The sequence below is a fragment of the Manduca sexta genome, chromosome 6 (genome assembly GCF_014839805.1).
Source record: "Manduca sexta isolate Smith_Timp_Sample1 chromosome 6, JHU_Msex_v1.0, whole genome shotgun sequence".
Lineage (NCBI taxonomy): Eukaryota > Metazoa > Arthropoda > Insecta > Lepidoptera > Sphingidae > Manduca > Manduca sexta.
In genome coordinates this window covers 2,885,081-2,898,113 of record NC_051120.1, presented here as the reverse complement: position 1 = coordinate 2,898,113, position 13,033 = coordinate 2,885,081, and the positions used below count along the sequence as shown (strand labels likewise).

Genomic DNA, 13,033 nt, shown 5'->3' with positions numbered 1-13,033 from the left:
ATGTGTGCTACCGTCGATTTTCCCTTGCAAGATTAGTAATGCTGGGTGTGAAGATGGAGTTTGGTACCGGTATGATTATATTCTCATAAGGTCTTCATATAATAATTTATTGCTTTGTATGACGAGACGAGCTTGCCGTTCGCCTCGTAGTAAGCAATACGACCGCCCATAAACAGTAGAAACACCATCCAATACCCTGAAATACAAAATATTGTTTGGAATTCCATTACGCTCGCCATGAGACACGAAATGTTAAGTCTTATTATGTCCAGTTGTTACACTGGCTACATTTTATTTATTTATTTACACTTTATATACAGAGAAGTATATAGGTGGACTTAATGCTAAAAGCATTTTCTACCAGTCGACCTTAACGTGGTGCAAAAATAAACAAGGTAGGTGCATCTGTAAATGGTCAAATAAATTTAAATTTTCAACAACAACCAAAATCCTACTATAAATACCGCACTGAGACCAAGGCCGCACAAATCCGGATCGAAGATCGCAGTGAGCGGCCGAACTGTGAACTATTGTGTCGAACTTTTGTCAGACTATTGTTAAAACCTAAAGAATGTCACAGCACCACGCCCATCGTCTTAGGTCGGGTAAGGTTCAAGAAGGCCAGGATCATTCTTCTTTTACGTTTAAGATGTTGGCATGGCTTGGTTTTGTGTTTTTATTATGATCTTTTGTGTTGATCGAGTTTATTTTTTACCCCACTACGTTGAAGGTAGGAAGGGTAATAATTTATTTATTTATTGTTTCGGATTACCAGTAGATGAACACACAAACAAAATTAGCTAAATTCTGTGCTCTTCAAGTAGGCAACCACAGTTTGTACGCTCTATGTATGTATTCATTTTATTTTTCACTCTTGCATCACTCTAAGTGGGGCGCTCTAATTAGAAATAAGCTGTAAGATTTTTCTCAAGACAGATATGGTAAGCTACTTTTATGACTAACTGTTCTTATCTGAAAGCTCTACAAAAGCTCAAAAACAGTAGCTAGACCCAAAACTTTAAACTAAAAAACACTATCATTCACCTCATTCCACTTCACTAGCATTCACTCACCGCAGATCACTCTAATACAATGAATATCATAATGTTCGTCGAAAAATAAAAAAGCAAGAAATATTTTGACTTTTACCTACTTTCTTATCGCCTTTTATTTCTTACAATATTCGATTTCTAGATTACAAATGCGTACAACTTTCGCATTGTCTATTTGCATGCATTTTACGTAAGTTAAATTTATTGTTTTTTTTTTTAAATATTATTTACATCATAAACATTCGAAAGGCTTCCATTTAGCTATATTAGTAGTCGTTAATTATTTTAAATTACCGCGCCCTACAGCCATTAATTTATCTAAAAGCTCTTTAATGGAATTTTGTTTACAAAAAGCCTCGTAAAGTATCACAATCGTTCTGTTTCACAGAGACCACATTTCTCGGATAAACTTTATAAGATATGACATACCATAAATAAATTCACTTAAGTATGTTAAGAGTTAAGGAAAATTATTTAAGAAAAATATAATTGGCGTTTGGATTGAACAAAAACAACATATTATAAAACACCTGGCGCCATATTGGTGCTTTTAAGTCGTATAGATATTGCGGGTGTTGTTTTCAAAGAACAGGATAACAGAAATTGTAACTAACTTCATACTGCTTCTTAGGCGGGTGCCCTTGATATAGTGGTTGTATTTGTCGCGATGGTGATACATGCCAAGTTGTTGATGATGTCAGTCTTCTCAGTGATATTCGCAAGTCTGATAATTCTTATCCATTCTTGTCGGTTTATAATGCTGCGTGTACACCCTATCATAGAGGACTGTGATGCCATTTTAACTGGGCATCAGCCTCTAGTTCTTTTTCCTTCAACTATCTTTTCATCAGAATCTTTTTTAGTACTTTCAAACAATTTTGGTTCTCAGGTGGTGTTAGTGCGTGGTCACTTCGTCTCATACCTGCCGCTGTGCAGCCGCAATGAGCCGGTGTTTCTGGCGCTGTGCACGCCGCTCGCCATGCCCGAGACGCGCGAGTGCGTCGTGCATGGCGCTACCAACGTTTTCACCACCGTACACGCCATGGACATGAAGATACTGCACATTGATGCTAAGTAAGTAACATATACTTCTCTAATTACGACTATATCAAGACACGAGTTGTGTATCGAGTAATATTTATAAAGGCCTAGAGGGCGGGTAGGCATGCTCTCACGGTCCATCAAGATTCTACATAATGATATTATCCTAGGACCACACTTACAAAGTGCGTACCTTCAAGAAAATTTTAAACATTAAAAAGTTTAATGCACCCATAGTTATCCCACACGGATAACTCACTGTGTATTTTGATCGTAATTTAAGATTGCTGATAGCTTACACGACTATTGCTATACAAATAACGCAAGCATGTAGCATCCTAAAAAAAATGAAAAAAAAAGCAATGATTATTATAATAGTGTAACTAAGAACAAATGACAAATTAAAGCAGAACCAAAAACTAAACATGAAAAATCAGACCAAACTTAACTCGGTATCCATGTTTCTAATTACCCTTAAAGATATTATACTGTAAACACGAAGCGACTTCCTGATGCAAATGGACAGCCCAGTTCAAGGTCCTGCGAACAATGTTCAATAGGTTATTGATGCAACTGTCACTGCTCCGCGTCAGAGGCTGTATGACAACATCTCTATTGAGCCGTTTCATATTCATGCCTGTCAACGCCAACTGAATGGGATAAAGGGATCAAAATATGCAATGGTAAACAGTGGTCAGATGGTCACTTGCACCAACTTGCAATTTTATGCGGCCGTCGAGCGGCGAAATTTATTAGGTTGGGGCAAAATGTTGCATTTTATTTTGATGTGTAGGTTTGATTTTTTTAGGCTTGTATCATGTTTAACCACAGATTTCTGGTCGCTGAAATACATAGTAACATTTACGTCTGCAGAGATTTTAGATTAAACAAGCTCCGTTCACACTGCACACGTAAGTTTATTTGATAGGGCGTTTATAAATAAATTATTGGATACATTGCCAGCCTTAAACGAAAACAATAGGGATTAAGCAACGATAATGGATGTTTAAGCCTCTGAAAATTTACCAAACGAAACGAAACCGCTAACAGTCATTATAAATGGATGTTCTACCAGAAAATGATACAACTTCAGTCATAAATATTTATGACTGATTAAAAATTCAAAATATAGAAAATATTAAATATTTTTTAGACATATGTCTACGGTGGCATTGTACCGTAACACCTGTGCCCGCCATTTTAAAAAAAACTTCACACCTATTCCCAAACCAGCCGTCAGTCGACATCTAGTGTTACGTATCAGTAATGGAAACACGAGCTGTCACCTGCTCGGAAGCGGACGCCCTTTGCATACAATGAGCGACAGGCTCCCGTGAAACTAAAGGGCAGCGCACAAACCTTGCTCAACAGTTTGGTTATATTGTATCTTAGAATTTATGCGCTCCTGGTATTTGTGATGCTATCAATTCTGTAGTTCAGAACTGAATACTTCTGAAAAGAAGAGTACGTAATTTTAGGAAACAATTGAAAGTTATTTGTTGTATACATTTTAATAAAAAAAACATTATACTTTTTAATTTTTGATAACATTAAAAATATTACATATAATAAGGATTCTAAATACGAACTTTGACAACTCTAAAAACCGTTAAAATAGATTAAATTTTAATTTTTCAAGGATAACAGAACATAATTATTATAACATTCGTACGTGGTTCTATTAATATTTGCTGAGCAAAACAAATAAGTTCCTAATTTACATAAATTGCGTCATGACCTTTAATTAACACGCAATTAATTACCTATTAAAAGTCACGCATAAATCTTATCATCGGTGTTCAATATAAAGGCGGATGTACCATACGCACTAACGTCATAATGTATTCACGTTCATTATCTACAAAAAATCAACAACTACACGGATATTTGTTCCCAATTTGTACATCAACTGACTCCTAAGCAAAAAAAATACCAAGAAACAAAAGTTTATAAGTTAATAATAACAAAGATCAAAATGTCCGTCCATTGCGCAAATCTTAACCAACAAATATTTCTATTCAAGGAGTTAAAATGTAAACTTACCAATCCTATAAAGATAAATAGAACTTTGACATATCGACAGGTAAATGACATTTTATCCGAAGAATTTTAACTAGATACAAAAAACACAGGAAAATGTCCTTATTTAAATATTTCTTGAAATTTAGTGTCACAAATAATGTCGCTTAAGCCTTTCATCCGTCGATATATAGAGCATAGCAAAACAAAGAAAACAATCTGAAAAATATCATAAATGCCAAAGTTTATGAACACGTTGTAGAAGCAGAACAGCTGTACTCACTTAGAAGAATTTGGCATAGATAATATTGGATAAACCTTACCCTAATAAAGGCCTTTTACACGAGCAAAACGAACAACTAATATAATAATAAATGTAAATATGCCCTAAGTTATGATTTGTAGTATCCACATCACGCACGGCCATATGTCGCTCTGTCCATAATGTTCTATTACATGTGCTCGTCATAAACATTATCGTCCTGTCTTTATGAAAACATTATGCGATTTTCAATGAGCTTCGTCGCCGTATTATATGTGTTATACGCACGATTGCGTGAATTATGTAATGAATTTAAATGATTTTCGGTTTGCCACGATGGCTGTTTGCACGGTTATTTTGCTATGATCAGAATAGTTATTAAGCGACCTAGATAGGGTGTGTTGATTGTTTCTGGTGAATCTATTGATTTATATGGAGAAATTTGTGTATTTGTAAGTAGCTTTGTTAATGGACTTGTCTTCTCTGATGTATTTAAACCTATATCGTTTTAATTCCAAACTTCTTTTCCCGTTAAAAAGTCACACATAAATTATTAACCAAATCAATTTTATCAAGAATACAGAAACAGTTTCCAAACGTAAGCTTTTTTTTTTTTTTTTTAATCTTTATTTAAGGAGCTTGGTCGTTATTTCACGACTATGTCGCTCCGCAAACAGTTGTAAAAAAATTATAGGTACGTAGAATCGCAAATATTACTTGACCTGATTATGGTACGCGCCATCCTTTGGGGCCATCGTGGGTCATGGGGAGGTCAATTTAAAATGATCTGTCTACGAATGAAGACGCAGGGGAATTTTGCCATTGGATAAAATCATCAGCAGTTGTTTCTAGAACAGAAAGACTTCCAAGTCTTATCAGGGTGTTATAATACTTAGCCTATACCAGGGATAGCGAACCAATGGCACGCGTGCCAGTGGTAGCACGTGGCAAAATAGTTCAGTCACGCAAGTACTATGCCAAACTTTATATATTATATATCTTTCTTTAGGCTTCATTTCGCTTAACATCTGCAGTGAAGCCATTGTGCCAAGCACTGCTAAAATAAAACAAGCACCTAGTGGGGTCATAAAAAGTCGCTAAAAACGGGCACTCGGATAGATTAAACCGGTCCTGGATGGCACGTTACAAAGCGATATATTTTCTAAAAAATAATGGCATGTCAACCATTAAAGGTTCTCCATCCCTGCCTTATAGGTTAATCCGGAACATTATCTATTTAATTTCATACAAATATGTTTAACGGTTACCCTGTTCACTTTTAACAAACATTCTAACATTTTGACAAGAATTCGCATTTATAAGTAAGATTTTACAGTCACTGTATTCTTGTTTCTAACGTCACTAGGTATAGCGTCAATACTAATAATTGTAATAATGAATATTGCATCTCAATTCGTATAATAATGTCGGAACTGAGATTTTCTCGGTAATCAGATTACAAGGTAAATACACACGAGATATGAGGTTATTTCTCATAAATGATTTAATATATACAAGTCAATAAAATCATTACCACAGAAATAGAATATGAAGTAATAAAAATAATAGAATATAATATGAAGTAGTAAAAAATACTGGCAGATTATATTGTAAATAATACATTTATTTAAGTTAGCAATAAAGCAAAGGTATTTTTAGCTTGGTAATGCTTAATTCAGAGGTATATTCTTACCAAATACCAATGGAATCAACAATCGATTTCATACAAGGTTAAAATAACAACAACGCTAAAAAAATAATCTGTATCATTTTAAAAAGATATCACCAAGACGCCCAAGGCTGCTATTCGGAATGCCATTTATTCTAATTATTAATAAAAAATTGAGCACTGTTAATAAGCAATGATAGAAGTCGGAAGGTGTGCAAACGTATCAAAGATTTTTGTATGGACAAGGTCTTATATGATTGATTGATTCGACGACCCCAACTTTTGTGATTCTGTCAAGCTTACATTAATTATGATCATTCCGTGTTTGATTTACTAAGCGCCGCTAATTAAAGCTATTATTTATTACATATGCACTAAACATGAATACCTAAGGTTCTTATTGCTAATATATTATTTTTATAATCCTGATCGGCAAGGTACCTTTCGATAATCGTTAGTGGTAATAGTAAATATAAAAAATGTGGAATGACATATTTTATCGATAAATCAATCGCTAAGATATCTTATTCTCATGTATAATGTTAGCGATAACGATTGTAAAAGGCATATTGGCTATAGCTTCTAGTTAGTCTATGATTGATATAATCATAAAAACCATGAACAAAAAACAATTATTATGTGACAATCCGTGACCTACTTAATAAGTACTAATATCTACAAATACAAATTGAAAAATGCAAACACTTACAAAAAAGCAATTGAGGTACAACAGAGGATCTTGAAGCGGCACTTGAAAATAATTTATTGTACGATCAAATACCTTTGAATTATAAGACAAATATGAATCCTAGATATTACGAAATACTTAAACAAAATATTGTCACTTGCATGCAAGTGGTAATAATGGAAGGTTAAGAATTTTATTTGTTTATATTTCACTTGTGTTATACCAAAGATTGTTGATTGTTTTTGGTAAGTAACCGCCAGTTAGAAGGTTTAATTGGTCAAAACTTCGATGATTAACATCTTTGTAAGGTCAGGGGGCCCTATTCCGTCTGTAGGGATGAATCCGTCTTTTTGCAAGAAAGGACGTTCTATTCAAAGGACAGCTTCGATAACCGTGTAGGTAAGAGAGTCAAAATATCTCCTATATACTCATACGGCTATCAAAGCTGTCCTTCGATTAGAACGCCCGGACTTTGCAAAGAAACGTATATGCCCCCGTAGACCTTAATTATATTAATCTATGTTTTACAAGTATTACTCAAATTGAATTTTAAATTGGTCCGTAATTAAAGAAGAAAATTAAGATGTTCGAATATGCTATATTATAATATATATAATATATTCGAAGATATAATAAATCTTATTGTTTTAGTATATATAGTTAATATTATCATTACCTTATTTGTTACCTTTAGTTCAAGTTTTTTAACTTCCGACGGCAAAAGAGGTAGGTATGTCTGAAGCTTTCTCCTCAAAATCTGTGTTTGTTTGTCCAGTAGTGAGTGGCACCTGGGCTGGGAGCGGAGTTCACTGCACGGGGTCAGTTGGTACCATCTCTTACATCCTGACTGCTGCAAGGAGGCCCAGAGCAAACATCGATTAAGTAAGTAACTACAGGTCTATTTTACAAATAATAATTTACAAGTTACAAGGATTTCATAATCGCTTATCTAGTACCAGTTATAAAACCTATAGCCTCCTTAACAAATATCCATGGTTGAAAGGCTGATTGAATTAAGAGACATTTGTTTTGCGATACCGAGTTTCATACATACTTTAAATCAGCACTTTTTTCTGTGTTTTTTAAACTCAGTCAAATTTTTTCGAAAAAAAAAATCGCTTAAGTCAATTAGCCTATATATACTTGTAGATATATACTTGTCCTTAACAAATAAATCGTGTTTATGTTTTCAATATATCGTTTGAATTAGGTCTAAAATAAATTAGACTTTTTTGTTGATTTTGGCGATAGCTTAGTTGGGAATAGTACGTACTGCCGAGACGAATATCCACAGATTCAAAACCCGCACAAGGACACGCACCTCTGACTTTTCTTAAGTTATAATTTGTGAATTATTGCTGGTTTTAACGGATACCTACATACCTGGAAGTTCTCTATAGAAATTTTAAGGGTATATGGAGTCTGCCAATCCACATTACCCCAGCGTGGTGGAGTACTTACTCCAGTACCCGTAAAAGTAAAAAACGGCAAAATATTGACACTTGTCAGTGACACTCATTATGGTCCCCATACTGCCACCTGTGCTAGCTACCCCATTGATAGTATTGGATGTCGAACCAGTTTTATAATACTACTTAAAATCATACTGTTTAAGAATATCGTTATATTGCCGTTGCAAACAAGATTAAAATTACAAACTCATAAAACCAACGCGGTGTTTATCGTAAATAGTAAAACATGCAAACTTGAGCTTTAATGGATTCTGAATATCTACCATTACTATCAATGATTAATGATATAAAATCTAAACAGAATTTGGATCGTGGGAACAAAGAACTAAGTCTAAACCGCCTAGCATTTTGTTACGACAAATGTTAAACAAAGTAGTTTCGCTACGTTTCCGTTCCATACATTAACCTTTGGGCAGTTCTTTGCTGTGAAACAATGTAGGACTGCCTTTACTGACACTCAAATAGGCACAATACGAGTAGTCAATTTATTAATGATTTATTGCGACTCTGATAACCAGAATTATGCCGATTTATGCTGGCCGCTTGGATCTTTGTGTTTAATTTAATCTGATTTATCATTAAACAGCAATTATTTATAACTTATAAATAATCTAATATTAATACGTCATTGCTAATGCATGTAGGTACCTCAACGAATATATATATATTAAATGTAATATGTACCTACTCTGCAATCTTCTTACAAATATAATGGGAAGGTTTGTAAAATGTTTTGATGTTTGTTAGAAGTAAACGTTGTAACAATTAAACGGATTTGGATGCAATTTGGCATACGGGTAGGCTATGTCCGAGATTAACAAATAGGCTATTTTTCCTGGCTATTTGCTCCCATGGGAAATATTTTTTAGTTTTTTTATCTAAATTTTTAAATAGATGTTGCTGCCGTCGTACTATGACTATGTATGTAATACAATGAATTGTAACGGGAAAGGTTTTTCACGCAGGCCATGCCACGAGTAACACCTAGTATTATATAAACATAACAAACATTACGTATCTTACGAACATGAGGAAATTTTTGCAACCGTCTATCGCATATGTGCATCTCGCGCGATCCCTCGATAACCTACGACAAAATGGTACAGTTTAGCGTAAACATTATCTGCACAAAGGAACACGTTAGAGAAAGTCCTAAATTGACGCTTGCAACGTGACGCTCGTGTGTGAACGCCACTACGTGAGCGATTAAATCGACTAAAATAATACCCGACTCGACTAAACTGTCAAACCATAAACAATTTGCAGCGGTGTGCGAAAACCTCCGTGAAAACAAACTACTTGTTGAGAAAGGCGTGATCACGCCTGACGGTTACCTGATTTTAAAAATGGAATGGTTTCGAAAAATAAATAATAAAATACCGTGAAGAAATAAAAAAAAATCATTAATATTGCAATGCTAGGTTTACTCTACTTAGCTTCATGACACTTATTATTTTTATCTTCATGCAACATTCACACCTATTTCCAGTATGAGAATTAATTACATAGATTTACATTCATATCGTCATGTCAGTGGTTAAGTTGCGCGTAGGCAGGCCGCGAGAGCCGCTCGCAAATCAAACACACTTAGCAGCACATAGGCAAAATAAGTGGTTCTCAGATAAATACATGAGATTACACTAAACAACTACAATCATGGCAATCGTCAATCTATACTTGGCTGTCTCGTAAACTCGACGAGCGACATACTTATGGCATAGATTTCAATGTTTATTTATGCTTTAGACCTAATTTGTGTACGGCATTTTTTATTTTTATACCAGACTATGGAAGATATTCATGCAGCCATTTATGTTAAGTCCACCAATTCTATATTCTTTGTTCAGTGTAACAAACGCATACCTAATTTTAAAAAGTACTTGAATTTCTTGAATACTTACTCATTAGTACAGACTTGTGGTGCAAATAGTGACCTTTGCACGTATTACAATTAGTTATAATATAATACAGCAGAACTCCAGTATATATAATAATATTCCAATGTTTATAGTAAATAATATTGCAAATAAAATCAAGCTAACGAAATCAAACACACCTATTACTTTCCTACTGAAAACCACGTTGAGAAATCCAAGACTTATCTGAAAGATTAATTTATCCAAATACCCAACGACACTCCAATCAATTAAGGTTTCCAAATCAATTATATCTGACCACAAATCAAGATCAGCACGGCTAAGATCATTTTCAAGTTATTCAGTAAGCAAAGTGGGTAGATCATTCAATTCTATATGGCTATTGATTTAATTTAAACCGAGATTATCTTAGATATTAGCATTCATTTCCATTCTTTGCGACAGTGCAATGTGAATTTATTACGATTTGCGATCTGATATTCGACATGTCGAGAATTCTATTAATTATTGTCTGTACGGTATGCAATGTCAATTGGAGTGTCTTTGCTAAATACAGGTCCAGTTCAAAGCTCAATTGGTCGTTAATATTTTTGGTGTATATATTTTTTAATAATTTTGAAATTAGATTTGTAACTTCGCTTCAAACGTGTTTTGAAGTATCATAAGCACTGTTGCATAGAGGGCTGACTTCTTACAACGCTGAATGATTTAATATAATAACGTAAACTAAAATATTGTTTGCTATTTTTACAGATAGTTTCGAAGTGCTTTTACAGTAGCTAATCATACGATCTGAACAACAAAATTTAAATATATTATCTATTCATACAAAACAAAGTCCCTTTTTCTGTCTGTCTGTATGTTATCGATTTTCCCAAAATCTATTGAACCGATTTTTATGAAATTAGGTATGGAGATAAGACAGTTTAAGACCCTTGGAGGGTTGTAGGCTACTTTCTACAGCGGGAAAATATGTAGCGGGGCTTTTATCCCGGAAAAATCCTTTACGCGGGCGAAACCGCGAGCAAAAGCTAGTTAACTGTATACCCAACTATGTACCTAACATCTAAAGTTTGAATTTCTAATAAAGCATAAGCCACGTCCGTCAGACTCAAGTCTATATAAGAATAAGTAATTAACAAAGCCATTAGTATTTCAACAAGTACCCATTTAAACCTACAGGTCATAAAGGATACTGGCGGTAAGATCACAATTAACTCCCTCGTACATAAATTAGTTAAGCAAATGAAGCGAGCGTTTGAGCGCATTTCGCTTAATGAGTGCTAAGGTCTTAGGTCTGGCGATTGTCGAGCTGTGAACCAGGATTCGTATTATAGTATACATTAATTGTATGCTTTGTAGGCAATTAAATGGGCTTTCTGACCCGTATCGGATACGGTGGCGGACACCTACGATGCGATAGGCTGGATTGATACATCTGTATACATATACAGGGTCATTTTGACATTGCGTTACTAAATGAATCCACTTACTCGTCTTCACCTTTACTGACATTGTGCCAAACATCTTCCATTAATAAAGGAATTCACAAAATATCCTGGTTTTAATTTTCTGATTTTTTTATCATTTTGTAGTTTAATGCGAATATGGCATGTGCGTGAGTGAATTTCTGACTGAAAGTATGATGTTGCCGCTGCAATGAATTCTCTTAGAGTAGTAGTAGTGGCGGGCGCCTAAATTAAAATGATTTTTTATTAATATATATTTTGTTCGAAACCTACACTTTTTTATTTTACATCTACAGCTCAAGTAACTTATTGTAAAATATTATTTCCAAGTAGATAAGTAAGTATGTGGTTTCATTAAGTAACAAGATGTTAAAAGGACCCTGTATAACCCTGATTAACTATAAAATCAGGGAAGAAATAAATTGGTTTATATTTTTATTGCATTATTTTAAAGCTGAATTTGTCAAGAATTGGTAATTATATCGAATGTAAAAATGAGATTTGGAAAGAATTTCGTAGATTACGGTTCTTTTGAGCGGAATAATCAAGTAAGAACAGAGTTCAAAATACAAACAAAACACGTTCTAATAAATCATAATCGAATTGCCACTTTTATTAACATCAAATCAAACAATAACAGGCAAATTACGAATAAATCAAACTTAAAATTAACACAACACTTCAAAATAGTAAAGCCATAAGACGTCGTATGTGGCCGACACCTTATAAGGAATGTTATCATTATGATCATGGCTAGAGATGGGCATGTAAATTGCTATCATAACATTGTCATACTTTTTATTGAAGTCTGTTAAACGAAACTAAACCTTAATATGTAAAACTGTAAGTAGGAAATACTGTGTGTAAAATTGTAGACGATTATCTGAGGTACTAATTTTCAATCCATTCAATTATACCAATTTAGAATCGATGTCGGTTTTATGATTATGTTTCTTGTGTCAATATTGAATATTTCGGCGATGAATTTTTAATAATATATTAAACATGCTTTAAGATTAGACAGTAATGATTAAATAAATTTCTACCAGTACAATAACTAGGTTTTGCTCACGGCTTCACCCGCGTGATAAGTCCTGCTTAAAAATGGTCCCCCATCTACCACTGTAGCGATTTATAAGGCCATCTATACGGCGCTAGCGTCAACTACTTAAAAAATCGGATTAATCGCCATTTTCAATAAACGATCCCAATCGCTTTTTTCGATCTATCTCAAAATTGGACCAATAAAAAAAAGAGCTTTTATAGTCATGTTTACAAATGAATTATTTTAATTGGTTCATTCTTGGAATCGGATTGAAGATTGAGATTGGGATCGTTTATTAAAAACGGCTGTAAATCCTATTTATTCGTATGGGAATAAATTACTGAGATATAAATTATGTTGTATATTAATCCAGGATTTATTATTTATTAAAAGATTCATGTTATTAGATTTTGTTCAATATAAAATGTCTTTGGTATAT

At 33.9% G+C, this 13,033-nt stretch overlaps 1 protein-coding gene across 1 annotated transcript in view; it reads left to right on the top strand.

The window, feature by feature from the left end:
* The window catches only part of LOC115452247 (neuronal PAS domain-containing protein 4), a gene marked incomplete at its 3' end in the record, with an annotated part of 142,461 nt that overhangs the window by 109,264 nt on the left and 20,164 nt on the right, over window positions 1–13,033 (top strand). The window contains exons 7-8 of the mRNA XM_037447512.1: window positions 1,942–2,126; window positions 7,507–7,613. Of these exons, the coding sequence (XP_037303409.1) occupies window positions 1,942–2,126; window positions 7,507–7,613 (292 nt within the window). The remainder of the gene's footprint in view (window positions 1–1,941; window positions 2,127–7,506; window positions 7,614–13,033) is intronic.